Genomic DNA, 27083 nt, shown 5'->3' with positions numbered 1-27083 from the left:
AAAGGACAAGCAGAGATAATCCAAGGGGCTTAACCCCAGTGAGTCAGAGCCATAGATTCCAATTAATAATATTATCGTTAAGTGACATTTATGGAGCATGTAGCCTGCTCGCCCTCAGCTAAGTGTTTTTTGTGCAATACTCTACCTAAACCTCCAGCTGGCAGGGGCAATGGTCAGGGGTATGGACCCGGAGTCACACCTGTGTTTACGAGATAACTTACTTCCCCTATTCTGGCTCAGTTCCCTCGTCGGTAAGACAGGGTCAATAATATACCTATCTCACAAGTTGTCACCAGATTCCAGTAAGTCAATCCAGGTACAACATTTAAAGCAGTGCTTGCCATGCAGTAAAGGCTAATATACTTACATGATAAGTTAAATAAAAATTAAATCAACAACAGCTTCCTAGGGCAGAAAAAAGTGCAACAAGAAGGAGAAGCGTGTTCTTGCCAGAACCCTCTCAGGGAATTGGAAGAGACACTTTTTTTTTTGGCGGTACGCGGGCCTCTCACTGTTGTGGCCTCTCCCGTTGCGGAGCACGGGCTCCGGACGCGCAGGCTCAGTGGCCATGGCTCACTGGCATGTGGGATCTTCCCGGACCGGGGCACGAACCCGTATCCCCTGCATCAGCAGGTGGACTCTCAACCACTGCGCCACCAGGGAAGCCCGCAAGAGACACTTTTAAGTGTCGGGGCAAACGCCCAAGGATCATCAGTTCTCTCCTAAGGAGTGGGTGTCTGGATAAGTGAGGGGGTTCTGGCTTATGAAACAGAGGGTTCAAATTTGGATCCAGAGCTGAACTGCTCAAAGCAGTGAGGAGAGGCAGAGACCTCCCAGCTCCAAACAAAATGAGCATAGAACAAACCCATGAGGAACAGGAGAGGTAGGGGGCGGGAGGGACCCCATCTCCCAGGTCAGCTCTGGAGAAGGTCCTGTTCTTACTTTCAACCTACAGAGGCTGAGGCCACAGCAAGGAAACAGTGTGTCCAGATTTGAATCCAGATCCACTGGCCCTTGAAGTCCTTGCTTTTAAGTGCTAGACCCCAGAGAGGGGATAACATGAGCCCTTGAAATGTGGGGAGGGAGGGCGGACCTCCCTCACTGGGGATGCTGGGGGCCCTTTGGCCCAGCAGCATCCACGAGAGCAGAGGCAAGAGGTACGTTCTCCTTTGGAAGATGCAGAGACTTGGGCCCAGAGAGGGGGCACCACTTCTCCGCGGCTCCCAACAGGTTACCATCGTGAGTAGGAAAATCTTGGAGGGTCAGATGGCCCAGGGTCAACTCTTGACTCTATTTGTTCTGTGGCCTTGGGCAACTGCCTTCACTTCTCTGAGCCTGCTCTCTTCTCAGTGACATGGGGATGGCAATGCTCTCGTCCTCCAAGTGTGGAGGGATTAAATTCGCTGACTCAGGAGAAGGCTCAGCCCAGCCCAGCCCTGGGAGATGCTCAGCAAATGGTAGCAGCGTCCTATGCGGGTTCATCGCCTGCCACAGGCTCTCGGCTGAGTCAAAGAAACAGTGACTGGTTCAGCCCTGGGAACTGCGTGCGTGCGTGCGTGTGTGTGTGTGTGCGTGCATGTGTGTCTTCTGGTGTCTCTCTGTGTCCGTGTCTATAAAGTGGGATAAGCTTCCCCTGGCTCACCTGGCAGCAGGAAGATAAAAGTCAGAGGCACAGAAGGCAGAAGCCTTGGGCTGTGGGTCTCTGTGCCCCACAGACCACCTTTTTCTAGGCTGGGGGCTGGCTTGATTCCACAGGGATACAGGAAGAAGCAGCAACCCTGGAATTCTCCAGAGGCATCTGGGTCAAAGTTCCTAGGGAAGAAGGCCTCTTATCTCTGGACTTACCTGCCATAATATAAGATGGTTTCAGGCTTGATGGCTCCATCCAGATGGACGTGCAGTTCTACCTGCAAGGGCGCAGAGGAAAAGGAGAGAAAAACAGACACCCGTGAATGCCTGAAGGACCTTACAGAGGGTCATTGTTAACACTAACTGTGATGACCGTTAGTCACCACATACACTTCACTAAACTGTTCACACGCATTATCCTGTTTCATCCTTGTCTGTGGGGTGGGTTTAATTATCATCTCTGCCTCTTTCACAGTGGAGAACACTGAGGTTCAGAGAGGTTAAGTAACTTGTCCAAGACCACACAGTTCTAAGTGATGGAAACAGGAACCCAACCCAGTGCCTTTGTTCTTAACCACAGCTGCTAAGTGGCCGAACCAGAATTCTAACCCAAGCCCAATTCTGAAGCTGGTGCTCTTTAACACGAGGCCAGCCATGGGCCCGGAGGAGCGACAGAGCCTCAGCCACCATGCAGGCAGATCCCACTCTCGGCCAACTCACAAAACAAGATCCAGCTCTAACAAAAAGGATTGGCCACAGACCTTCTGGACTAGTGAATACCTACAACATATTTCAAAAATCAGTCTCCATTTTCAAAAGCATGTGTTACTGAAAATGAAACATAGCTTATCAGGAATCAATATTTGACAATAAGATCCTTCTAGGACGCCAGAAAGGGCACCAGATACTTGGCCATCTTGGTGATCCTCTCCTACATGCTCAGCCCCATGGACAATACTCCATACACAAGGCCAAGAGTTTAAGGACAAGAACTTTGGGGAGAGCTCATCAGGCTGGATGCCCAGCTCTGCCTCTTCTCTGGCTGTGTGATCTTAGACAAGACACTTGATCTCTCTGAGCCTCAGTTTCCTCAACTGAAAACAGCTGCAAAGATTGCCTCCCTGTCCAAGAAGAGTTTAAGGATTTTTATTTTTTTTTATTTTTTTTTATTTTTGCGGTATGTGGGCCTCTCACTGCTGGGGCCTCTCCCGTTGTGGAGCACAGGCTCCGGACGCGCAGGCTCGGCGACCATGGCTCACGGGCCCAGCCGCTCCGCAGCACGTGGGATCCTCCCGGACCGGGGCACGAACCCGTGTCCCCTGCATCGGAAGGCGGACTCTCAACCACTGCGCCACCAGGGAAGCCTGAGTTTAAGGATTTAAAAAGACAGTGTATAATGATGAAAAATCTGAAAGAGAAATTAAGGAAACACTCCCATTTACCATTGCAACAAAAAGAATAAAATACCTAGGAATGGACCTACCTAAGGAGGCAAAAGACCTGCATGCAGAAAACTATAAGACACTGATGAAAGAAATTAAAGATGATACAAACAGATGGAGAGATATACCATGTTCTTGGATTGGAAGAATCAACATTGTGAAAATGACTATATTACCCAAAGCAATCTACAGATTCAATGCAATCCCTATCAAACTACCAATGGCATTTTTCACAGAACTAGAACAAAAAATTTCACAATTTGTATGGAAACACAAAAGACCCCGAATAGCCAAAGCAATCTTGAGAAAGAAAAACGGAGCTGGAGGAATCAGGCTCCCTGACTTCAGACTATACTACAAAGCTACAGTAATCAAGACAGTATGGTACTGGCACAAAAACAGAAATATAGATCAATGGAACAGGATAGAAAGCCCAGAGATAAACCCATGCACATATGGTCACCTTATCTTTGATAAAGGAAGCAGGAATGTACAGTGGAGAAAGTACAGCCTCTTCAATAAGTGGTGCTGGGAAAACTGGGCAGGTACGTGTAAAAGTATGAGATTAGATCACTCCCTAACACCATACACAAAAATAAGCTCAAAGTCGATTAAAGACCTAAATGTAAGGCCAGAAACTATCAAACTCTTAGAGGAAAACATAGGCAGGACACTCTATGACATAAATCACAGCAAGATTCTTTTTGACCCACCTCCTAGAGTAATGGAAATAAAAACAAAAATAAACAAATGGGACCTAATGAATCTTAAAATCCTTTGCACAGCAAAGGAAACCATAAACAAATGAAAAGACAACCCTCAGAATGGGAGAAAATATTTGCAAATGAAGCAACTGACAAAGGATTAATCTCCAAAATATACAAACAGCTCATGCAGCTCAATATCAAGAAAATAAACAACCCAATCCAAAAATGGGCAGAAGGCCTAAACAGACATTTCTCCAAAGAAGATATACAGACTGCCAACAAACACATGAAAGAATGCTCAACATCATTAATCATTAGAGAAATGCAAATCAAAACTACAATGAGTTATCACCTCACACCAGTCAGAATGGCCATCATCAAAAAATCTAGAAACAATAAATGCTGGAGAGGGTGTGAAGAAAATGAAACCCTCTTGCACTGTTGGTAGGAATGTAAATTGATACAGCCACTATGGAGAACAGTATGGAGGTTCCTTAAAAAACTAAAAATAGAACTACCATACGACCCAGCAATCCCACTACTGGGCATATACCCTGAGAAAACCATAATTCAAAAAGAGTCATGTACCACAGTGTTCACTGCAGCTCTATTTACAATAGCCAGGACATGGAAGCAACCTAAGTGTCCATCAACAGATGAATGGGTAAAGAAGGTGTGGCACATATATACAATGGAATATTACTCAGCCATAAAAAGAAACAAAACTGAGTTATTTGTAGTGAGGTGGATGGACCTAGAGTCTGTCATACAGAGTGAAGTAAGTCAGAAAAACAAATACCATATGCTAACACATATATATGGAATCTAAAAAAAAAAGGTTCTGAAGAACCTAGGGGCAGGACAGGAATAAAGACGCTGATGTAGAGAATGGACTTGAGGACACGGGGAGGGGGAAGGGTAAGCTGGGACAAAGTGAGACAGTGGCATGGACATATATACACTACCAAATGTAAAACAGATAGCTAGTGGGAAGCAGCCGCATAGCACAGGGAGGTCAGCTCGGTGCTTTGCGACCACCTAGAGGGGTGGGATAAGGAGGGTGGGAGGAAGACGCAAGAGGGAGGGGATATGGGGATATATGTATGTATATAGCCGATTCACTTTGTTATACAGCAGAAACTAACACAACGTTGTAAAGCAATTATACTCCAATAAAGATGTTAAAAAAGAAAAAGACAGGGAGTCAGCCCACAGGAAGACAGCCCCTGCCTCTCAGCCAGCGCGCTTTCCGCAGGCTGTTAAGAGAAGCACAGCAGGTGCTGGGAAACTGGGAAAGCAGCTGTCATCTCCCCGTTCCAGGTCGTGGAAGAAACTCTTCCCCAGCCAGGCAGAGAGCCAGAAAAATTTTAATAAACATCTCTATCAGGGTGGGGCCTTCTCTGGAACTTGCGAGCCTGGACAGGAAAGTGGCTGCCTTGGCTGGAGAGGGAGTAGCCAGGGAGCCACTGGCCCCAGGGCATCCTGGAGGCACCCACGGGAGCTGCCTCCTGTGGGGGAAATCCAGCCTGGGGCCCATGGGAGGCCAGCAGAGAGGGGCCGCCAAGCCTCCCTATCAGGAGGACGTCCAAGTAATCACATCTCTCCGCAAGTCACTCAGCAGCAAAGGACCAGCTCTGTCGCAGACCCTGCCTCCAGGGAGCTGCTGGATTCCCTGATGAAAGTGCCAAAAGTTTATCGGGTTCTCAGAAAGTGCTTCCAGTGCAGGGAACTGCCAACCAGCTGTTTGACCTTGGACAGGTGACTCCACCTTTCTGAGCCTCTGTTTTCTTATCTTTAACCTTCACAGGGCCATGGCGAGGATCCAGCCAGAGAGATGGGGTAGTGCTGTGGTTAGAGCTGCAATCCCAGCTCCTCCACTCACTTCCTGGGTGACCTGGAGAAAGTTACTTCGCTTTCAGTGTCTCGGTGCTCTCATCTGTCCGGGGGGAAGATGACATGCCTTCCTCCCAGGGCTTCGTGAGACTTAACCACGTGACTGCACGTAGCGTGCTTAGATCAGGACTCAGCACGTAGCAACAGCATTTAGCAGAATAAGCATAACTAAGAATCCCTCATTCACCAAATCGTTGAGGCCCTGCTGGGTGCACTGGGGATCGAGAGATAAACTAAAGTGACAGAGTCCTGCTCCCGTGAGGCTTACAGTCCAGCAAGGGAGAGAGACATTAAGTAAATGTCACGTTGGTAAACGTAAAATCACAAGCCAAGACAACTCCTGGGAGGGACAGACACAGACCTACCAAAGAGGTAACAAACAAAAGAACTCGCCCAGCTAGAGGGCCAGCGATGGCTTCCCAGAGAAAGCAGCGCTTAAGCTAATAGCTGAAGGACGAAGAGGAGCCAAGTAGGCAAAGGCAGGGGTGAGCAGGAAGGCTGGAAGAGCATCTAGGCAGAGGGAACAGCATGTGCGAAGGCCATGCAGTGGGAGAGGAGGTGGTGGACGAGAGGAACTGAAATGGGTTCAGAGAGGTGAGTGGTTGTGGAGCTGGAGAGGCTGCAGGGGCACAGGGAGGATTGGGTTCCAACCTGAGAGCAACAGAGAAGCCATGACAGGGTTTGAAGCTGAAAAGGACAAAGCATAGAAAGACCAGTTAGAAGTGGTCTTGTGAAGCTTATGAGCGATGATGGTGCCCCGGACCAGGGTGGCAAGGCAGATACGGCAAAGCAGGCGGACAGGAAGCCATGTCAAGGATGATGCTTCAGGTTGGGCCTGGGTGGGTAGCGATTCCCACGCTCTGAGACAGAGAGCCCAGGAAGAGGACCAGGTGCTGAGGGGGAGAGGACGGGTAGGGCACAGGGACAGAAGTACAGTTAGTGTGATCTCACTTATGTGAAGTCGGGACACCCCTGCGACCTCCAACTGCGCGTGGACGGACCCAGTGGCTGTGCAGGTCTGGAGCTCTCAGAGGTCCAGGCTGGAAATAGGAGTGGGAATATAGATGACTGAGGCTGTGATTATGAATGAGCTCACCCTGAAGGGAACGTCGAGGAAAGAGCATGGGACAAAGGCCGGACGAGCACCAGCACCCAGTGGCTTAGAGAAGAGGGTGAGCCTGGAGAAGAGCTGCCAGAGAGACGGAAGGGAAACCAGGAGTGTGTGGTGCGCAGAAAGGCAAAAGGCGATCAGACTTCGAGAGGGAGGAGTCACCCCCTCACCAGGGTCCGTGCAGAGGGCTGAACGGAAGTCCTGCAAAAGATGTCCACATCCTAACCCCCAGAACATATACTTCCACAGAGGGCAAAGGTGGGATTACAAACCTTGAGAGGAGGAGTTTTTCCTGGATTTATCTGGATGGGCCCTACACCCAGTCCTCTTTCTCCTTATAAGGGAGGCAGAGAGTTTTGAGAGACACACGCAAGAGGAAGCAGCCCTGGGACCACAGCAGCAGATGAGAGCAACGCGGCCACAAGCCAACGGACACCGGCGGCCACCAGAAGCTGGAAGAGGCAACAAATGGTTCCTGAGAAGCTGGGGGGAAGGGTCCCTGTGAGAAGAAAATAGAGGAGGAATCAGCCAGGGGGAAGGAACAGGAAGGTGAGGGAACAGGCAGAGGGACATGCAGGCACTAAGTGTCGGAATCAGGTGGTGAGAGATGAGGCCAGAGAGAAAGTTAGGGGGGTGGAGGGCAGGGAGATCTCACAGTAAAGGGCGATCCCCTGAAGGGTTTTGCACAGGGGAGTCACCTTTTAAAAGCTTTCTCTGGTTGCTGTGTGGAAAGCAGGCTGAAGAGAAGTCAGAACAGAGGACAGAGAGCTGACACAGTGGTCCAGGTGGGAGATGAGCCACCACTGGGAAGACTTGCTGCAGCACCAGACGCAGCAAGTGCTCAGGGAGCCTGAGCTGAGCAGTGAGAGGGAAGGAGGCCTCAGAAAGCCCCCGGGCTGCGGGAGACTAGACTGCCCGGCAGGAGGGAAAGCAGAGCCTGCCACTTGCCCACCGTGCCCTACAGGTCCCAGGCCTCCTCAGGGCCTCCTGGGAAGCTGCCCAGACACGTTTCAGGGGAGGAACAGAGGCCAGGAGCTGCCTCCACAGGCGGTCCAAGCTCAGGCAGGCCTCCCACTGAACTTTCTGGAAAACTGAGACTACCCATGGAGAAATGTCAGCTCAGAGGTGGACGGGCACCCTGCTCCGTTGGACCCATGCAGAGAAAAGAAGTAGCAGCAGTGGCCTCCAACTTACTGAATATCTCTTATGTTCTACATGCATCATCTTATTTCATTCTTACAACCAGTGAGGTGGGGACTTCACTCCCACATGAGGAAACTGAGGCTCAGAAAAGTATCCAAGGACACAGAGGCAGTGGTGGAGTTAGGATTTGTACCCAGGTTTGAACCTTGAGCTCCTGCTCTTCTTGCTCGGCAGGCCTAGCCTCAGATGTAAATAATCAGCAATAAAAATAGCTGTTTACTGGTATCAGACCCTTTATTTCATTTGGTCTCCACCCCTAGGCAAGGGACACACCAGCTCCATGTTGCAGATGGGGAATTGACTTGCCAAGCTGAGCTCAGAGGAATTCCGTGACCTGCCCAGGGTTACCCAGGCCGACAGTGGCAGAGCTGGGTTAGAAGCCAAGTCCCTCCACCTCTAACCCAAGTCCTGCGCGCTGCCACACGACCTCCCTGGCGCTTGCACCAGACCTACACCCGGCCTCCTGACCACTCAGGAGGAGAACTCAGCACCCTCCTCCCCTGCATTCGCTCTCCATGGGCCTGACTCACAGCGAATCACATAACTGCAGGAAATCCTCCAGGTCTAAACAGGAAGCATCCCCACTCGCCACAAAATATTTCCTAAGCCCCTTTCAGGTGCCAGGCTCTGTGGGGACATGGGGAAACATGCCGAGTCCTTGCTCTCAGGAGACGCTAGGCAGGCCGGTAAGGCCCAGGGAGGTACAGGCACTCGCCAAGGTCCCCCAAGGTGTCAGTGGCAGAGCCAGGACGGGGACCCAGGTCTTGGACTCCAGGACCAGACGCTCCCACATCTGACTCCCGCTCACAGCTGGAGGGGCTGTCTACCTTCACGGCACACCTGAATCACACTGCTTCTCCCCAGACCCCCTGCAAACACACCCATTTTGTTTTCATCCCACTGACTATCTCAGTTTCCTTACTTACCATGCCCCTGTCCCCAGCTCTTAGTTTCTTTAAAGCGGTGACTTTGTGCTATCACGTTGTGCCTTCAGGGCCTAGGACAGTGCCCCGCCTAGCAAGAAGTGCTCAGTGGGTGTTGAATGACTAAGTGATTGTTTTCTCCTCTCCCTGCAGCAAGGAAGGGCTGACCTACCCCCTTGGGCCTGGCAGAGAACCCAGATGGGGCAGAGTAGCCAGGGTTGCTTGACCCCCCAGAACCCGGGCACTGCAGTCAGAACCTGGATGAGCCACAGATGCCCACTTCCCCTCTTAGCACTGCTCTTGGCATGGAGCTGGGCAGAACCGGAGGTCAGTGCCCTCATGCCACCACAGCCTCTCAGCTGACTTTTGGGGTGAAGCCAGGAGACAGAGCAGCTCCAGGTCTGACATTGTTTCAGTCACACGTCCTCCAGGCAAGTCCTCTGGGCTCAGCCGCATCTGGGCTCCTATAGCTCCGAGGTACAGAGCAGAAGGGGCCCAGCAGTCCCTCAGTGCCTCCTGCTGACTCAGGGCCCAACCAAGCTCTCTGCTGCCTCTGTGAGCTTCCCCAGGGGCTTCACACAAGGCAAGGCGTGTCCTCAGCCAGGGGGACGTCCTGTTGGGCAGCAGCCTCTAGGAACTTAGCACGGTTACCCCCATTTTCTAAGCGAGAAGTCTGAGGCTCAGAGAGATTAAGGAACTTGCCCTAGGGCACAGTCTAATGAGTGCCACACCAGGAGGCTGTCTGACTCTAAAGCGGGAGGTCATAACCACCACGGCACACTGCGTTCATCCTGCATGCGGGTGCTGACTCAGCACTGGTAAACTCTAAACGTGATTAATAAGCGGGACAAGGCTGATCGACAGCAGCTGGCGTTGGCCTGCCCCCTGCCCGCACTTGGCATTTCATGTAGGGTGGATACAAATGATTCCTGTTTTACAGATGGGGAAACTGAGGCACAGAGAAGCAACTCACTCAAGACCCCCAGAGACTGTCTCTTCCCCCAGCTTGCCGCTCTGGAGCCTCAGAACCCTAAGGAGTGTGGGTGAGCCTGGTCCCAACACTGTGGGTGAATGTAGGCTTGAACCTCACCTTGGCCGCCCTGGCTTACTCTTCTCCCCTGTCCAAAACCAGGCCACAGTCCTACCCTTCCCTGGCCCAGGGGGCACCCCCTAGGACAACAGGGCAGACGGACAAGCTTCTTCCAGCTCACAGGGCCCCTTCCCACCCAGGTCAAGCCCACCCTGAGGTCAGATGTGGAATCAGGAGGCTGGCTGGCCTGGCCTGCCTCAGTGTGTGACCACAGACACTGCATTTCCCTTCTCTGGTCCTCGCTTCTTCCTCTGTCAAACAAAAGGCTTCAATGAAACCCAATCTCACTCTTCCCCTCCCTCCCAACTGCCCTGGGGCAGGTGTTGTAACAGGTAAGGCCGGCAGGCTCTTCCCAGCAAGGGGCATTTTTCTTTTAACAGGTGGCTCTGGTAACAGAAAAGCACCAAAAGCCAAGCAGTGCTAACGCAGTGGGCTTTGTGCGGGAGAGGGGGAGAGGGGGAGAGGGGGAGAGGGGGAGAGGGGGAGAGGGGGAGAGGGGGAGAGGGGGAGAGGGGGAGAGGGGGAGAGGGGGAGAGGGGGAGAGGGGGAGAGGGGGAGAGATATATGCAGGTGGAGAGAGGCCACCGCAGGCCCCCACCGGGGGCCCCAGGGAGGAAATGCACACCCGAGGGCCTGCTGCGCCAGCCAGGTGCTTCACAAGCCCTAACCAGCATCCATGTCCCCCAAGAATACTGTGACCTTGGCTTTGTCAGCCTATTTTACAGAGAAGGAAGCTGGGGCTCAGGGAATTGTCCACCTGGGCCCTTGTAGCTGCTGAGTGGTAAGGCAAGGATCCAAGCTCAGTCTATCCGAATCCCACAGCCACCCCAATTTACAAAGTGGGTGTAAATCAGCAAAGCGCTTAACAGCATCTGCTTCAGTCTTAGGTAGGTCTGGGTCCAAGTCTAACTCTGCTGCTTTCTGGCTGTGAGACTTTAACAAGTTCCTTCCCCTCTCTGAGCCTCAGTTTCCTTATATGTATATGAAGATAATAGGAGTTTAAAGGGCTGTTGTGAGCATTAAATGAGTTATTGTATGCAAAGCAGTTAGAACAGTGCCTGAAACGGAGTAAACATTCAAATAGGAGAAAGAAAAGTATGTTGGACATTGAGGCTCAATTCTCTGCATTAGGAAGGGACCAGCTCACTCTCCAGCCTACAGCTTCAAGGCTGTCAGATTTTGTGTAGCCTTGGACAAGCCACTTCACCTTTCAGGCCTTAATTCATCATCTGTAAATGGGGACGTAAACATCTGCCTTGTTGAGTTGTCCAGAGGATTCTGTGAGATAAATCACTGAAGGCGCCTGGTACCCACAAACACTCAAATGGCAGCATTGTTACTGTTCTTACAATGACAGGCATGTGATCAGCGTTGCTCTCGCGACACTGAACTCCTGAGGGCCATGGGATTTTCCAGCCTTGCCTCATGTGGAAACAGACTGATAAGGGCCACCCCTCCACCCCCCTTTGTGTTCAGGAAGCTACTTGTTGAAATAACATAATCAGAGCAGATAGGCAGCTGCCTGGGATTTTGCTACTCAAAGCGTGGTCCATGGCCCGGCAGCATTAGCATCTCCTGGGAGCTTGTGAGGAGCACAGCATCTCAGACCCCATCCCAGATCTCCTGATTCAGAGTCTGAACGTTGACAAACGTCAGGTGATGTGACTATACATTAAAGTTTGGAAAACACTGCCTTGCTCTGCCTTCTCAAAGTTGGCCAGTCCTGAGACACCTGGTGGTAGGTATGAGAAGCCCAAGAGCCCAGCAGAGGCTCCTGTCCCAGAAAGACCCACACCTGGGGCACTGGAACCACCACCCCCAAAGGCTTCTGCAGAGGCAGTTCAAGAAAGCTGGCTAGGGCATGGGATTTTTGAAGCCAGACCACCCTGGGCTCAAACCCCAGCTTGGCCACATCCTAGCTGTGTGATCGTAGGCCTAGTTAATCTGTTCCTCTCTGATCATCTATAACATGCGATGACACCAGCTACCTCCCAGAGTCATTGCTAGGATCAAATGAATTAATGAAGGTTAATGTATTCAGAATGGTGCCTGGCACAGAGCAATAATTCAACTGCATAAGCTCCAGCTGTTAATACTACTGGTTCTCATTACTGGCTACTCCACCCATGGGAAGGCAGGGAACTGGTTCTGAGATTCACACCCCTGGCTTTGCTGGCCAGCTCAGGCACGTTCCCTCCTCACAATAATATAAAATGTAGGACATGTCACGTACATAGTGGTTGACACTCTACCTTCCCTCCCAAGCATTGCCTTTTAACCTTTGGACACCCCCATGGCAGGTGGAGCCCATTTTCCAGGTGTAGAAACTGAGGCCTAGAGAGGGGAAATGACCTGCCAGCTTGAAGCAAAGATAGGGTGAGGCCAAAAAAATGGGCGTGATAATAGTCCCTCCCTCATAGGCCTGTTGTAAAAGTGTTGCAAAGACTGAGTTGGTGCATATAGCAAGTTCTACAGAAGGGTTGCCTATTATTTCTCTCCATAACCCCTATTTCACTCCCTGTCAAGGAGTGTCTACTGCCTTGGGATTCATATCAGGGTAAGATGATCCCCCAGCCCAAGGGCAGAGGGAATCCCAAAGCAACAAAAAAAAAAAAAAAGGAAAAAAGGGGATTCCATGGCCATCCAGTCATTTGGTCTCCGTGCTTTCAATAAGATCCCGCAAGCCGCGCGGGTGTGGCCAGGGAAAGAAAAAAAAAAAGCCTTCAAAGGAAAGAAGAACTAATGATGGGGCATGGGGCATCCAGACGAGCTGTGAAGGAGGCATGGGGGATGCAGGAGCTCAGCCCCAGTGCCTGCAACGTCTGGCAGGGAGTAGCGAGCATTTGCCCTCTGGTAGGGGCATCAGAAGTGGGGGCCAGGCCTCACCTCCTCAGAGCCCCCCCTCAGCTTCCCCACCTCCCCACGGATTCTCACCAATGCTTTTCCAATGATATCTGCCGTCATCACTCACACCTGTTTCTCAGAGAGGTAAATTGAAGCTGATTGCAGCTCACTCCTTCCCCTAACCCACCCCCAGCAGTCTCAGCCCTACTAGCTGATTCACCCTGCTGAACAGACTCCTGGGCCCCTGCCTTCCTTGGACTGAATCTCAGTGCTCCAAAGCCCACCAAGTGGGCCCAGACCCTCCCTGAACCCACCATTCCCTCCCACCCAAGCTGGTGGGAGGAGGGACAAGGGGGTTATCCCCTGGGGCTAGTGGCCGTGGCTTGGCCCCAAGTGAACCCTACCGGGGCCCAAGGCCCACCCAGCCCCTCTAGTGTGTAGAGAGGGGTGCCCTGCTCCCCTCCCTCCTGTCTCTGGCATGGCCCACTGCTCTCACGGGCACATCCACAAACCTAGGCTCCTTGGCACTCAAAAGCCGTCACAGTGTTGGAGTATGAAGCTGTTTCCGTTCACCCAGCACTCAGTATGTGTTGTCCACAACACTAGGTGCCTATAGGTGTAGAAACCGGGCCCCATTTTACAGCTGAGGTTCAGAGAGCTTAAACCACCTGCCTAGGCTGCTCAGCGCCGGCAGTGCTATGACGCCCATCTGACAGATAGTGAAACTGAGACCCAGATGGGTCAAATCAGAGGCAGAAGCAGAACTTGGAAGCCATCAAGGGGCGCCTCCGGATTCAGGACTCTTCCTGTCTCTTTGCCTCTCATTAAACGGCCTGGAGGCGGGCGAGGGCCTGAGCTGAGGGAAGAAAGCGCCTGCAGGGGCCCCGTTTGCTCCCCGGCCGTGGATGCCCCTAAGCCCTCCAGCCAGACAAGGACCCGGACGCCGAACCCCGGACCCCGAGCCCCCGCCCGCGCTCACTTTGGGCTTGTCGAAAGCTGGCGTCTGGGCCATGGTGCCAAGCGTGCACCCCGGCGCTGCTCCCTCCGCCGAAGATCTGTGGTCCCGCTGGGTCGATGGCCGGTCTGCTTTCCCGGGGGCCTGCAGTGATCGCGGCCCGCCAAGCTCTTCTTAATAGGGCCCGGCTCCACCCACCCACGCCTGCCCCGGGCCCCGCCCCCGCCCCCGCCCCCTTGCCGGCGCCCCGCTCTGGCCAACAGACCCGCGCGGCGCCTTTCCTGGAACTCCTGCAGGGCGGTGGGGACGTACCCGAGCCACCTCGGGGCCGCGGCCCGCCCCCAATCGCTAGCCCGGGACGCCGGGTTGGAGGCACCTGTGGGCTCAGGCTGCAGCCGCCTGGCCGGGCTCTGCCTCCCGCCCGGTCCCTCCGGCACGGTCACGCTACTGCCTGGGCGCCTGCAGGGTGCCAGGCCCGAGCTGGAAGCTGGGAACCGGTGCGCTTCACAAACCTCGTGGGGCTCGCACTCTACCGGGCGAGACATACGCTCATCGCAGAATCACACAACGTAAATGTATAATCAGGAAGCTTTAATGGGGGCCAGCTGTGGCCTGCAGGTGGGGGAAGGCTTCTCTGAGAACACGGAGTTTACCAGGTGAGGGGGGTCGGGGTGGGTGCAGGTGGAGTGGAAGAGGGAAGCCGAGGTGGAGAGGGCATTCTGTGTGAGAGATCCCAGGGAGCTGGGGAATGAAAAGAGAGGAGGGGGCACACGGCGAATCCCCTCCTAGGCATTTTCCCTTGAAAAACCGGCCCACAGTGCAGCCGGAGAGAGCCTGCAAGAATGTTCCCACCGGCGCTGTTCCTGATAGCAAGAACATTGGAAACACCCAGATGCCCATCCACAGGCCGGTGGGCAAATAAACTGGAATATTCACACCATGGGATATTATACTGCAGTAAAACTGAACGAACTTCAGCAGACAACGACACATCTATCTCACAAACAATGTTGAATAAAAGAATAAGTTGCAGAAAACTACATACTCTATGGTGCAACTTTTCGAATGTATAATAAAAGCGAAACCAAAAATATGCATGTTTAGACAAACATGCATCCGTAGAAAAAAAATTTTAAGCAAAGGAAAGATAAACACAAATTTGAGAAGAATGGTTATCTCAGGGGAATGGGTGGGGGAGAGGAGGGGGCGGGAGCTGCACACAGGTACATTCAGGTTATTGGTGGTGTTCCAGTACTTGGGTGGGATGGTGCTGCTATTTCATTTCATTATAGAATAAATACATTAATAATAAATAAGGGGGAAAGAGGGAGTGGGAGAGTGGAGGGCAAGGGGCCAGAGAGTCAGGCAAGAACCAGATCACATGGGGCCTGTGGGATGCGATGAGGATTTGGTCTTTCCCCTGAGAGCACTGGAAAATCAATGGAGGGTTGTAGGTGGAGGCAAGATGAGGTTAAACTTTTGTTTGGGAAAAACATTCTCCAGCAGCTACTCCAAGTGTGGTCCTGAAATCGTCAACCACAGACTCTCAGACCCCATCCCAGCCCTTTTGAACCGGAGTCCGTACTTGAACACCATCCCCCATGTGGTTCGTGTGCAGCTGGAGATGAAGCCTGGGCTTGCTGCTCTGAGGGGAAGGCATTGCAGAGGGGCCAGAGGATGCGTGGGAGAGCAGGAAGGAGGCAACTGCAGGGTCTGGGTGGAGATGCCCATGACAGTGGGGGACATGGGGAAAATCAGATGCAAGCTACCTTTAGGGTGTAAAATCATCTGGGCTTGTGTCGGGTTGTGTGAGAGTAAGGGTGAGAGCGGGTCAAAAATGATCCTTCGGATACATTGTCGAAGCCAGAGGGGTTTTCTGTAAGATCCTTTCCTGGCTCCCCATGTCACTCAGGGTACATGATAATGGTCCCTGTTTACTGAGACATACTTGGGGCCAGGTTCTCAGGGAAGTACTTCATCCCATTTAATCTCTACAGCATCCTGTGAGGTAGGAATGGGTCCCACTTGACAGATGAGAACTCTGAGGCTCAGAGAAAGGACAGCCTGCTTGGCACATGTGTTATACATGGCAGAGCTGGGATTTGAATTAGAATCTGACTCCAGAACCTTCACTCTCCTCCTTACTACTGTCTCCCCAGCCCCTGTCATGACATTCCGGACCCTCTCCAACATCACTTCCCAGCATATTCCCCAAACACTAGTCAACCTGGATGACTTGCTGGTTGGTGAAAAGTGACACGGTTCTTTGCTAGTCCTCCCATTGCCCGATGGAGTCTAATTTTCCTCCTTTTGTACCTGGGCTGGACTGAGTGACTTGTTTGATAGAATGTGGTGGAGGTGACGTTCCTGGACTTTGAGCCTAGGTCATAAGAAGTCTTGCAGCTGCCACTGGGACCTCTTGAACATTCTTTCTGGGAACCCAGAGTCACTGTGTAGGAAATCCAAGTATGTTGAGATCATCACACTAAGAGAACCCAGGTATAGTCATTTCAGTCCACCAGCCTTTCCAGCATCTCCACCAAGAAACCAAACACACTAGTGGAGCCATGTTGGACCCTCCAGACCAGGACAGCTGCCAGCTGAATATGTGGAGCAGAAGAATTACCCAGCTGAGCCCAGCCCAAAGTCCTGACCTACACAGCTGCATATCTAATAACTGGCTGTTACTCGGAGCCACTAAGTCTTGGGGTGGATTGTTAGGCAGCCGTAGATAACAACTGCTGGCTCCAGCACACCCCAGCCCCTCCAGTCCCTGCCCCTTAGTTTACTCCATCCTGGCACCTGGAAAAGCCTTCTCCCAGATCCTGGACTATCGAGATTATGCTTTCCAAGCAAGTCAAATGCAAAGGAAAAAAATCAGGCTGTGTGCTGCGCATCTTCTGTTTGACCCTCCAGATGCACTTTCTGCCCTTCTCGCTACTGCTGTGCCAGGCAGCCTGACCACTATGGAAACACCAATAGGCTCGCTTGCTCTCTGACTTCTGGTGGGGTTTGGTTGATAGGGGGCACCAGCAGGAGATCGGAAGGTGGGAGGAGGGAGGAGTCAGGATGTTTATTCCCTCTCTCCCCCCACAGTCACTGGGTCAACTGTGTCTCTCTACCAAGGTCAAGGCTCCCAACAGCCGGCCCTCTCCACACCATTCCCTCTCCAGGTTCCCTCCTGCCCCTCGGGCTACTGCACTAGCCTTCATTGCTTTCCCTAAACTCTGCTCTCTGGGTTAGGGTCCCCCCAAAAGCACAGCTTGAGATAAAGATTTGAGCACAAGTAGTTTATTTGGGAAAAAGATCCCAGGAAACATGGGAAGGGGAGGGCAGAAGTGAGACAGGACGTGAGAGAAGCTAATACATCCAGACAGCTTACCAGACAGGACAACTGGAGCTCAGTCCCTCAGGGGAACTCGGAGATGAACGAAGAATGTGTCCCAGAGCTAATCCAACTGAGGAGCGAGGAGGCTGCCAGGTTTGTCCACCCACTGTCGACTGTCGTTGTTGGAGGGCTGCTCCAGGATGTTACGTTCCTGGAGTTTCTAGGTTGCTCAACACAGTGGCTAAGCTTACTTGCACAGTTAGAAAACACCTGCAGGAGAGGGAGAGAGAGAGAGAGAGAGAGAGAGAGAGAGAGATGCTGACTCAGGTATTAGTAGGAAGCAGCTGTTGCCACGTAGAGGTCATTGCTGAGGACATATGGGCAGTGCCCTGACAGCTACACCTACCTACCTCTTTGTAAATAAATAATTTGTAAATTATACAAATTTAGTATTTTTTCAGCTTTACCAAGGTATAATTGACAAATAAAATAGTAAGATTAAAGTGTATGATGGGATGATTTGATATACGTATCCATTTTGAAAGGATTTTTCCCCATTAAGTTAATGAATGCATCCATCGCCTCACATATTTACCTTTTTGCATGTGAGAACATTTAAGTTCTATTAGCAAGCGTCAATTACACAATAATGTTATCAACTATAGCCACCATATTATACATTAGATCCTCAGACTTTATTCATTTTATAACTGAATGTAAATAATCCCTTTATTAAACTCTCCTCAATGACTCAGTTTGAATGTGTCGCCTGGTTCCTGCTGGGACCCTCAGTGATACAGGCTGGCCTTGAATTTCTCCACGTCAGTACACAGTGGGCCAATGTCTACAGAGTTGGAGGAGGGATGGAGAGATACCCTCCCCCAGATTCATTATCCACAAAGTACATCACTCCTGTGTGAAGAGAAGCGAGATCTATTTTCAAACACGCAGGAATTGTCACTCTCACATAACCTTCCTGAAAAATCTAGTTTAAGATCTAATTCCAGTCAACAACAACAACAACCAACAAAAAACAAACAAAAAGAACCCCACAGAACTAATGAATAAGAATATCCCAATCGAAACAATCCTGGTCAGGAGTATAATCTCCAGTTAAAGAATTAAGTTGTGACAATAACATTGGTAACTTAGTACTACAGCACTAAATATAATTGTTAAAGTTGTGAAGGGGAAAAGTTACATAATGAAAAAAAATCTGACTTTCAAGGCAGATGTATTAGGGTAACGGTAGTTACTGTAACACACAGACTGTTACAAATACCTGGCAAATAGGCTAGAAGTAGAGTTCTTGTTCATGTAACAATTCTGGGCGGGCAGAAACTCTCCACTCAGTCCTTCTGAATCTACAACACGTGGGTCTCAAGGTTACCCTGGGGGTCATCTTTATTCCAGCCATTCAGAGGGGGAAGAGAGTATTAAGCAGTGTTGGGGCTTTTGAGGGGCCAGGCTCAGAAGTAGCACACAACTCTTCAGTCCACATTCAATCGCCACAGCTGGGTCATGTGGCCACACTGAATTGCAGGGGATGCTGGGAAATGTAGTAGTCCAGGCTGGGAAGGAGCGGAGAGCCCGGATGTGGATGAGCATCTAGCAGTCTCTGCTGGAGTGGGAATGCATCTTCCTGAAGGTAGCCCTTTTGCTCCCCTTCCCATAAGACTTGTCATCATCTTCCATGTATCAGAGTCATGGGACCTTGTCTAACCTCACCAGCCAGGTAGACAGTCTTCAAAGGCAGGACACGTTCAACTTCTCCTACATCTCCAGCCCTGACCCAGGGCCTGCTGGAGAGTAGGAGCTCGTTATATGTTGGTGGAATGATGGAAGGTGAGTAGACAATTCAGATCATTGTTCACAAGCTCCTGAGATAATGGGAAGCCCTCGCCTGAGCGTGACCTTGTGTCCAGTCCTATGAAGGGCTCAGGCTGCCTTGGGTTAAGGGAGGGCAAGTCAAAGCATAAGGGAAAGGATTTCAAGACATAGGCAAATTAATCCCTCTTAACCCCACACACTCATACAAAATATGTATCACAATAATAGCTCCTATTCATTGAGTATCTATTAGGTGCTGGTTATCGCAAGAAGGTATGTGCGTGATCTCATCAAATTCTCCCAGCGGCCCCATGAGGTAAGTGATTAGCTCTGTTCCCTGGTGCAGAAACTGAGGCTCAAAGTGGTGAGACGTGAAGCTGGAGTTTGAGTGTAAATACGCTAGACCTCAGCCTGTGCTCTTGACCTCTGTCAGCATCTGAAGAAAACAGGATAGGTTGGGCGGCAACCAGGTCTGGAAGAGCCCTGGGCGGGCAGGCAGGAGCCCTGGGTTTGCATCCCAGCTCCGCATCTGGCTCTGTGTGACTGAGAGTGGGTTACCTCATTTGTTGAGCACATAGTTCCCCAGCTGGCTCTGTGCCAGCCACAGGATATGGAGAGGAAAGTCCCATTCCCAAGTTGCAGTGCAGCAGGGGGGCTCTGTGCCACTGGTTTGATACAATATGACAAGAGGGTTATTAAGCATTTCTTCCTCTTTGGCTCTGTTGTCTTCCTCTGAGAAACTCTGAGCAAGGGGTTGGGACGTCAAGGGTTGCAAACTCAAAGGCTGACAGAGCCAGCATGGAATGCAGACTGGCTCCACTGCTTCCAGCCTTGTGACCTGTGACCCAGGCAAGTCTTCTCTGAGCCTCAAATTCCTCATCTGTTGCGTGGGGACACACATTTACATACCGAGCTCATAGGGTAGTGCGTATATATATATATATATAACATACCTAGCTCATAGGGTAACCCATATACATATCTAGCATATAGGATAACGTGTGTGTGTGTGCACGTGTGTGTATATATATATATATAAAACTAGCTCATAGGATTATATATATATGATTATATATGATTTATATATAATATAGGATTATGTGTATCTATAAAATATTATATATATAATATATATACCTTACATACTATATAATATATGCCTTATAGATATTTTGTATTATATATATACCTTATAGATCTTATAGAAATTATATATATATATTAGCAATAGAAGTGGGGATTGCTCAATGAGGGAGCAGATGCTCCAACTAAATCCTGCCGTGCTGAATGAATTCAGTGTTGCCAGATCCTCCAATTATTCAAGAAAAGCCAGATATTGCCATTTTAATGTTCAAAATGTGTTCAAATAGCTCCTGATTTTAAAAACTTTGTATGAGCTAAAGAAAACATCTGTGGGCCAGATTTTGCCCCTGGCCCTGTGGACTCCATAACAGCTAAGGTCTCTGCTGATTCTCATCTTCTAGGATCTCTGAATAGGAAAGAGGACAACAAGGGAGGGGTTGCCCCCAACTTAAGCTTACAGGATCAGAATCAGATGCACACAACAGAAAGTCCTAGAATAATAGTAGCCAAAACAAGAAAGAAGTCTATTTCTCTGTCCTGTAAAAGAAGTCCAAAGGCTGGCAGTGCAGGCTGGTATGGCAACTCCATGAAGATGGTTCCTTCCATCTCTCTTTCTGCCATCCCTAGCAAGTGGCCCCTTTCCTCATTGTGCAGTATGGCTGCTGGAGCACTGGCCATCACATCTGCAGCCCAGAGAGCAGAGTGGAGGAAGACCATTTCTCTTATAAAGATACTTCCTGACTTGCTCACAACACTACTATTTATATAGTCACATGGCCACACCTAATTGCAAAAGAGACTGGAAAATGCCTTGGAGCTAGGGGGCAAGGTAGCTATCTAAAAAGGGAGATTCTGTTACTAAAGAAAAAGAAGGTAGTAGATATTAGAAGGCAAATAGCCTAGTGTGTGACGAGGGCATGTGGCTAGCTGGAGGGGGTGTTACCAGGCAGCTAGCCTCTGCCGCCCACTTCACCTTTCTGCCTCATGTCTTTGAGTCTCTTTCCGACCAAAAGAAAATTAGAGAACAAGACAAAAAGAGGCCAGCTGAATAGAATAATGACAGCAGCAACTTACCAAGGACCTGCTAGATTCCCGGCCCTGTGCTGAGCCTTGCTGTACATTCTCTCAGATCATCATGGTCCAGCCTCTCCCGAGAGGGAGCCTCCTGCTCCGGTGAGGAAGGGTCATGCCCTGCCTGTGCCAGCTGGGGTAGAAGAAATCCAGTTGTCCCACAGATGGTTACCCACCAGCCTTTCTGGTTTTAATTCTGCTCTGTACTCGGCCTTTGGAGATTCCCGGTCCCTCCGACCCCTGAGACTTTCTGAAGATCTTAAATTGTCTTGTGTCCTGATGGCTCCCCCTAAATTGTCAGGTTTCAACCTCTCGGGTTTCTTAAGTCAGTCCCCACTCACCATCTGCTTTCCAGCTTCCAGAATGTGGTTGACTCCTCTTATCTGCTGTCATCTTCTCACATGGTCTCTTTGTTCCAGCGGACAGGTGTGCATTTTTTTTTTAATGCCTTTATGTCCTCATACTGGAACTCCAGAGAACAGTGAAGGTAAATCTATCTGTTCAGTCTGCCACGTTTAACTGGCAGCCTCCAGCCTGCATCCTTCACTCGGGCAGCCCTCAGCAGTAGAAGGATTGTATAGCATTCCCACGCCAGCCCCCCTTCTTCCTCACCAGCTCCAGGAGCCCGCGGGACCCTCAGCACATGGGGCTCTCTTTCTCCTCCTCTGAGTCGGGGTACGCTTATCTCCTGCCTCTATGTGCCCAGACCTGCTTCTCAAGGGCAGGGGTCTTGCCTCTTTCTTCTTTGCACTTAGGACTGGGCAAGCCCGTGGCAGGTGGCTATGAGTCTCTGGTGTGGCTCATTCCTGAGAAGTCGGGGTGGGCTTTAATGAGTTAAAATTCAAAGCTGGGGGTGTAAGCCAGTCATTTCTAAATTGGAACATCAGAGTAAATCTCCTCCCAAGGGTATATCCCCCCTGTGTTTACAATGGAGTCCAAAGTCAGCACTCACAGGGAAAACCTGATAGAGTGCCCTCGTTCTTGTAAACCCCTTAGGAAGGTGCTGAGGTGGAGACACACTGCTGCTGGGTGAATCTGACACAGCTGGCACGTCCTCCAGGGTTTCCTCCCCATGTCTTGCTTAAGTGCCCACAGGAGATCCTTGTTTGGGTTCAGAAGCCATGTTGTATGAACAATACGCATCCCCAGACCCCAGAATCCCCCTCAGTGGGTCCTGATGCTCACAATACTCATAAGAGAAGAGGCACATGGTCCCCAAGAACTAGGGTGAGCATCCGTCCCAGCTGGATGGGCCTGATGAGTTTTCTAGGATGCAGGAGTTCCAGTGCCGAATCCAGGACAGTACCAGGGCAACCTGGATGGCTGGGTTACCATCAAGAACACCTGCGGCAGCAGGTTTGCTCCTTGTATGCCCTCCTGGGTGTGTACTTGTTGCACATGAGGCTTAAAATGGTTATTTTCTGTTTCCCACCCACCCCACCCCCACCTTGCCTAGCAAGGCAGATGGTGGAGTGGTTCAGAGAGTTCTAGAACTGGGATGCCTGGGTCCAAACGCCAGCTCCAACAGCAGCTGTGAAGCAAGTCACTTCACCTCTCTCTGCCTCGGTTTGCTCATCTATAAAATGGGAAGAAGAATCTTAAGTTCTACCCCATAGGGTTATTGCAAGGATTAAGTGGGTTAATGGATGTAAAGCACTTAGAATGTATAAGTGCCCCAATTCCTTATCTAAAACACCGATGTCTCAGGGCCCTCATGCATTTTGGGATTTGGGGAGTTTGGGGGTTTTTGAAAGCACATGCCATATGTTATAGAGAGACACTAGCGGTGGGGGGATGAAATTAGGAGTTTGGGATTAATATATACACACTACTATATATAAAATAGACAACCAACAAGGACCTACTATACAGCACAGGGATCTCTACTCAGTATTCTGTAATAACCTATATGGGAAAAGAATCTGAAAAAGAATGGACATATGTATATGTATAACTGAACAATGTTGCTGTATAACCTGAAACTAACACAACATTGTAAATCAACTATACCCCAATATAAAATAAAAAACTTAAAAAAAAGCTATTAGTTGAGGGTCTGGGTTAGCATACCATAATTAAACACATTAATATCTCTGCAGAGAATAACGTATGCATATTCATACAACTGATCAGGTTGGGTTTTTGCCACCAAATGAGTTTGGGTGCTAAAATTATTTTGCTCAGACTTTCTGTCTCCCACCAGAAAGTTGAGTAAGGTATTGTAGGCCTCTGTAAGCGTTTGTGTTATTAGTGTTTAATGCACATCCGGTGTAACTGCTATGTAATCACTTCTTGAGAGCAGCTCAGAGCTTTTGTGCCCAAGGCTCTTTTGGGTTCATGGAGTTTTCAAGCAAAGCCTTTCTGCATCAACAGCTCTGAACACACTTCACAGACAGAGGGGACTCTCTTTTCTTCTTTCTCTACCCGGGCCCTGAACTTAGTGATTTCTCTCTGTTCCTTTCAATATAGCGGCAGTGGAGGGGGAGTGTTGGATGCAAATTCAAGTCTCCAAGAGCCTTTCCCAGTCCGAGCTGGGGAAGACAGCTGGCCCTCAGTGGAGGAGGGGAGGGTAAGCCTTGGAGAAGGTATGAGCAAACGATGCTTCTGGCAAAGCTGCCGTGGGATCCAGGCGGGAGTCTGGTCTGGGTAGGCGAGATCGTGGAGCCCAAGAAGGATCTGCGGCTTCTCAGCCGCCCCTGGGCATCCACAATCGTCTCCACGGCAGATGCTGCCTCCCTTGCAGGAAAGCGTGGGAAGGGATGCCGGGAAGTTTCCTCAGGTGAGGTGCGTTTTCTCCGAGCCCTCCAGAAAACGTATGTTTGACAGGTGCTCAAGGTATTGGGGAATTAGAGTGACTGAGGGGGAGGCGAAGCCCCAGCCCAGCCCAGCCACTAAGAGAGGGCTCACCGGCCATGGCCGCTGAGCCTGCGCGTCCAGAGCCTGTGCTCCGCAAAGGAAGAGGCCACAACAGTGAGAGGCCCGCGTACAGCAAAAAACAAAAAAAAAGAGAGAGAGAGAGGGCTCACCGGGATGGCTCTGTCCACACCTCACAGGGTTCCCTCCCAGCCCTCACCACCTGGACATTCCTGGCACAGCTACCTCAACATGGGATGTTAATTTGCAGATTCATTTCTTTCGGGATTTGACTGTCTGGGAGGGAGAATTCGTTCCTGCTTCTTGTCAGTGGAGCTCAGGCAACCAAGGACACAGGCCCTTTCCCTAGAGGGAGAGGGACGGGGACGATTAGAGTCAGGCTTCTGAACCAGACCTGCAGACCCAGCTCCTCACTGCCTGTCGGGCATTTCTAAGCCTTATGCCAACTGGAGTCACAGGGGAGTCAGGGTTTCCCTTCCTCTTTTCACCCCCTCCACCATCTGGGGTGCCCCCTCTCCGTCTTGGCCACCTAACTCCCCTTCCACCCCAAAAGGGCCTTAGACTTGGAACAGCTCCCTCTTTTGTCACTTCCTAAGAAAGATCCCAAGGAAGAAGACTGGAGTAGGAATTAGGAGACTTCAGTCCAAGTTTCAGCTCTATCCCCAACATACTGTGACCTGAAGCTGGCCCCCTGTCCCCTCTGTGCCTCAATTTCCCCATATGTTTGAGAGAGAGATTGAATTTGAGCAGAAGCTGCAAAATCAAATAGCTCTGGAAGCCAGGCAGACTGAGAGCAGGGATCAGGTGAGCTAGAAAACGCCAGCTAGGCTGAAGGGCACAACAGCTACAAAAGTCCAGCTCATCATTGTCACGTAGAAAAGTAAGCCCTGTGTTGCCAGATTTGGGAGTTTTCAAGAGAAGATGTATTAGTCAGGATAGGCTGCTGTAACAAAAAATCCCAAAGCACATGGCCTTAACATTGTAAAGATGTGTTTCCTGTTCCCACCATAGTCCAATGTGGAGGCTCCACACAGCCATGGATGAGCCCCATTCCTTTCATCTTTGGCTCTGCCATCTCCTAAGGCCTAGGAGTCTCCCCTGGATCTTCTGCACCTGCCCCACAGACCCAGAAAAGAGTGTGGAGGATTGGGAGGGAGGTTTTAGGAACTGGGCACGAAGTGCTACATATTACTTCTGCCCACATTCCACTGGCTAGAATGTAATCACAGGATCATCGTAACCGCAAGGGAGGCTGGGAAACAGAGTCTTGCTCTGTGCAGGGAAGAACAGGGTATGGGTTTGGAGAAAGGTAGACTTTTGGTGAAAGTCTCTGCCACAAGGTGAAAATCTAGATTTTATGTGAAACCTAATTTTTAAATATTGACAAGTAATTTAAAAAATTTTAAAGATTTTATGTGGATTAAACAAAGCCTTCTTATGAACTGTATAGCCCACATGCTACGTCTGTGACCACTAGGTTAGAGGGTCTCATCTTGCCCAAATGAGCTATGCTTCTACAGGGATGGGCCATTGATTGGTGAGATGGCTGTTTTCATTTACTCACTCACACGTTCACACAGTCATTCAACAAACGTCTGTTGAAATCCTACTCCATGCCAGACCTTGTGATAGGCAGTGAGGATACAAGAACAACAACAGCGAAAAAAAACCCATTCCCTCCCTTGAGGAGCTCACGGTTGTTTTTACCCCTGGGTAGAAAATAGTGTTCAATTTTTAAAATGTAATTTTAGACTCATTTGCCATTGTACTACATTTTAACAGAGGAGCATTCCTTAACAGGAAAAAATGACTTCCTGGGGGGAATTCTAGGTTAAGGACTGATAGGGAGAGCAGTAAGCAGAGCCAGGAGCCCTGATTGGAATACCCCTCCAAGCTTTACCATATGGGTGGGCTCAAGTAAGTGGTTTGTCCTGGCTGAGCCTCAGTCTCCACCTCCGTGAAATGGGGATGGTAGTACCTATTTTTCAGGGCATCGGGGAAACAAGAGAAGCAGGTAGCAAAGCTGAGCTTGGTGCCTGGCACACAGTAGATGCATTACCCCTTGTCCCCCAGTGGCCACTGTGGTGAGCCAGGGGTGACTGCCTTGGGACAGTCAGTGTCCCAGCATCTCCCTTAGTTCCCAGCTAGCGTTTACTGGGTGTGACCCTGGGCCAGGCCCTGTGCTGGGTGCTGGGGACACTTGGTGAGAAAGGAATGGCCCACCGAGAGGAATTTATAATCCAGAGGCAGCCACCTTCTGACCTCTGTGCGTGTGAGGCTCACCCGTGACAGAGGTGTGCCCTTCATCCCCTCAAATCAAGAGGCAGGTGGGAGGGCAGAATACATGCTCAGTCCGGAGTTACTTTACCATAACAAGAAGGTTGGTCATCTTGGTTGACATCAGTCAAGAAGAAGCAACAGCAGAAGCTTTGGAAGGACCCTCAAGGGACTGGGGTGTGGATGGGCTCAGGCTGGAGAGAGAAAGAAAGGGTTCTGCTTAGACCCTGGTTCACAAAGAGAGCCCTGCACAGACTTTGAAGACAAACATATGCTTACCAAAGGGGAAACATGGAGGGAGGGATAAATCAGGAGTTAGGGATTAACATACACACACTACTATATATAAAATAGATAATCAACAAGGACCTACTGTATAGCACAGGGAACTCTACTCAATATTCTCTAATAATCTATATGGAAAAAGAATCTGAAAAAGAACGGATATATGTATAACTGAATCACTTAGCTGTACCCCTGAAACTAACACAACACTGTAAATCAACTATACTCCAATATAAAATAAAAATTAAATTCAAACAAGCCAAAACCAAAGAGAGCCCTGCAACTTGGTGCTGTCTCCAAGGGCCAGAAAACTTCCTCTAATCTAACGCTGTCTAAGGTCCTCCAGCCAGCCCTGTGGGGGGGAGGGGAGGTCATAAGGCTCATTTTAGAAATGAGGATATGGAGCGAAGCATAGAGAGATGATTCCAACTTGCTCAAAGCTACAGGGCTGCTAAGAAGTGGCCGGGAGATTCAAACCCAGGTTCACACTCTTTTCTATGCTTCACAGCCGTGGTGCTGGGGAGGGAGATTTCTGCTC

General features: G+C 50.2%; 1 protein-coding gene across 7 annotated transcripts in view; it reads right to left on the bottom strand.

The window, feature by feature from the left end:
- The window catches only part of ADA (adenosine deaminase), a 118220-nt gene that overhangs the window by 13502 nt on the left and 77635 nt on the right, over positions 1-27083 (bottom strand). For 4 of the 7 annotated variants that reach the window (XM_060030738.1, XM_060030737.1, XM_060030736.1 and 1 more), the window contains exons 1-2: positions 13822-13950; positions 1846-1907 (exon numbers count right to left, since the gene is read on the bottom strand). In XM_060030738.1, coding sequence (XP_059886721.1) covers positions 1846-1907; positions 13822-13854 — 95 coding nt within the window. In that variant the 5' untranslated portion in view covers positions 13855-13950. Of the gene's footprint in view, positions 1-1845; positions 1908-13821; positions 13951-17179; positions 17396-26351; positions 26455-27083 lie in introns of those variants that run through there. The other 3 variants (XM_060030740.1, XM_060030742.1, XM_060030741.1) reach the window with 1 other exon arrangement.

Source organism: Delphinus delphis, chromosome 15, assembly GCF_949987515.2.
Source record: "Delphinus delphis chromosome 15, mDelDel1.2, whole genome shotgun sequence".
NCBI lineage: Eukaryota > Metazoa > Chordata > Mammalia > Artiodactyla > Delphinidae > Delphinus > Delphinus delphis.
This window is presented reverse-complemented; position numbering and strand designations above follow the sequence as displayed.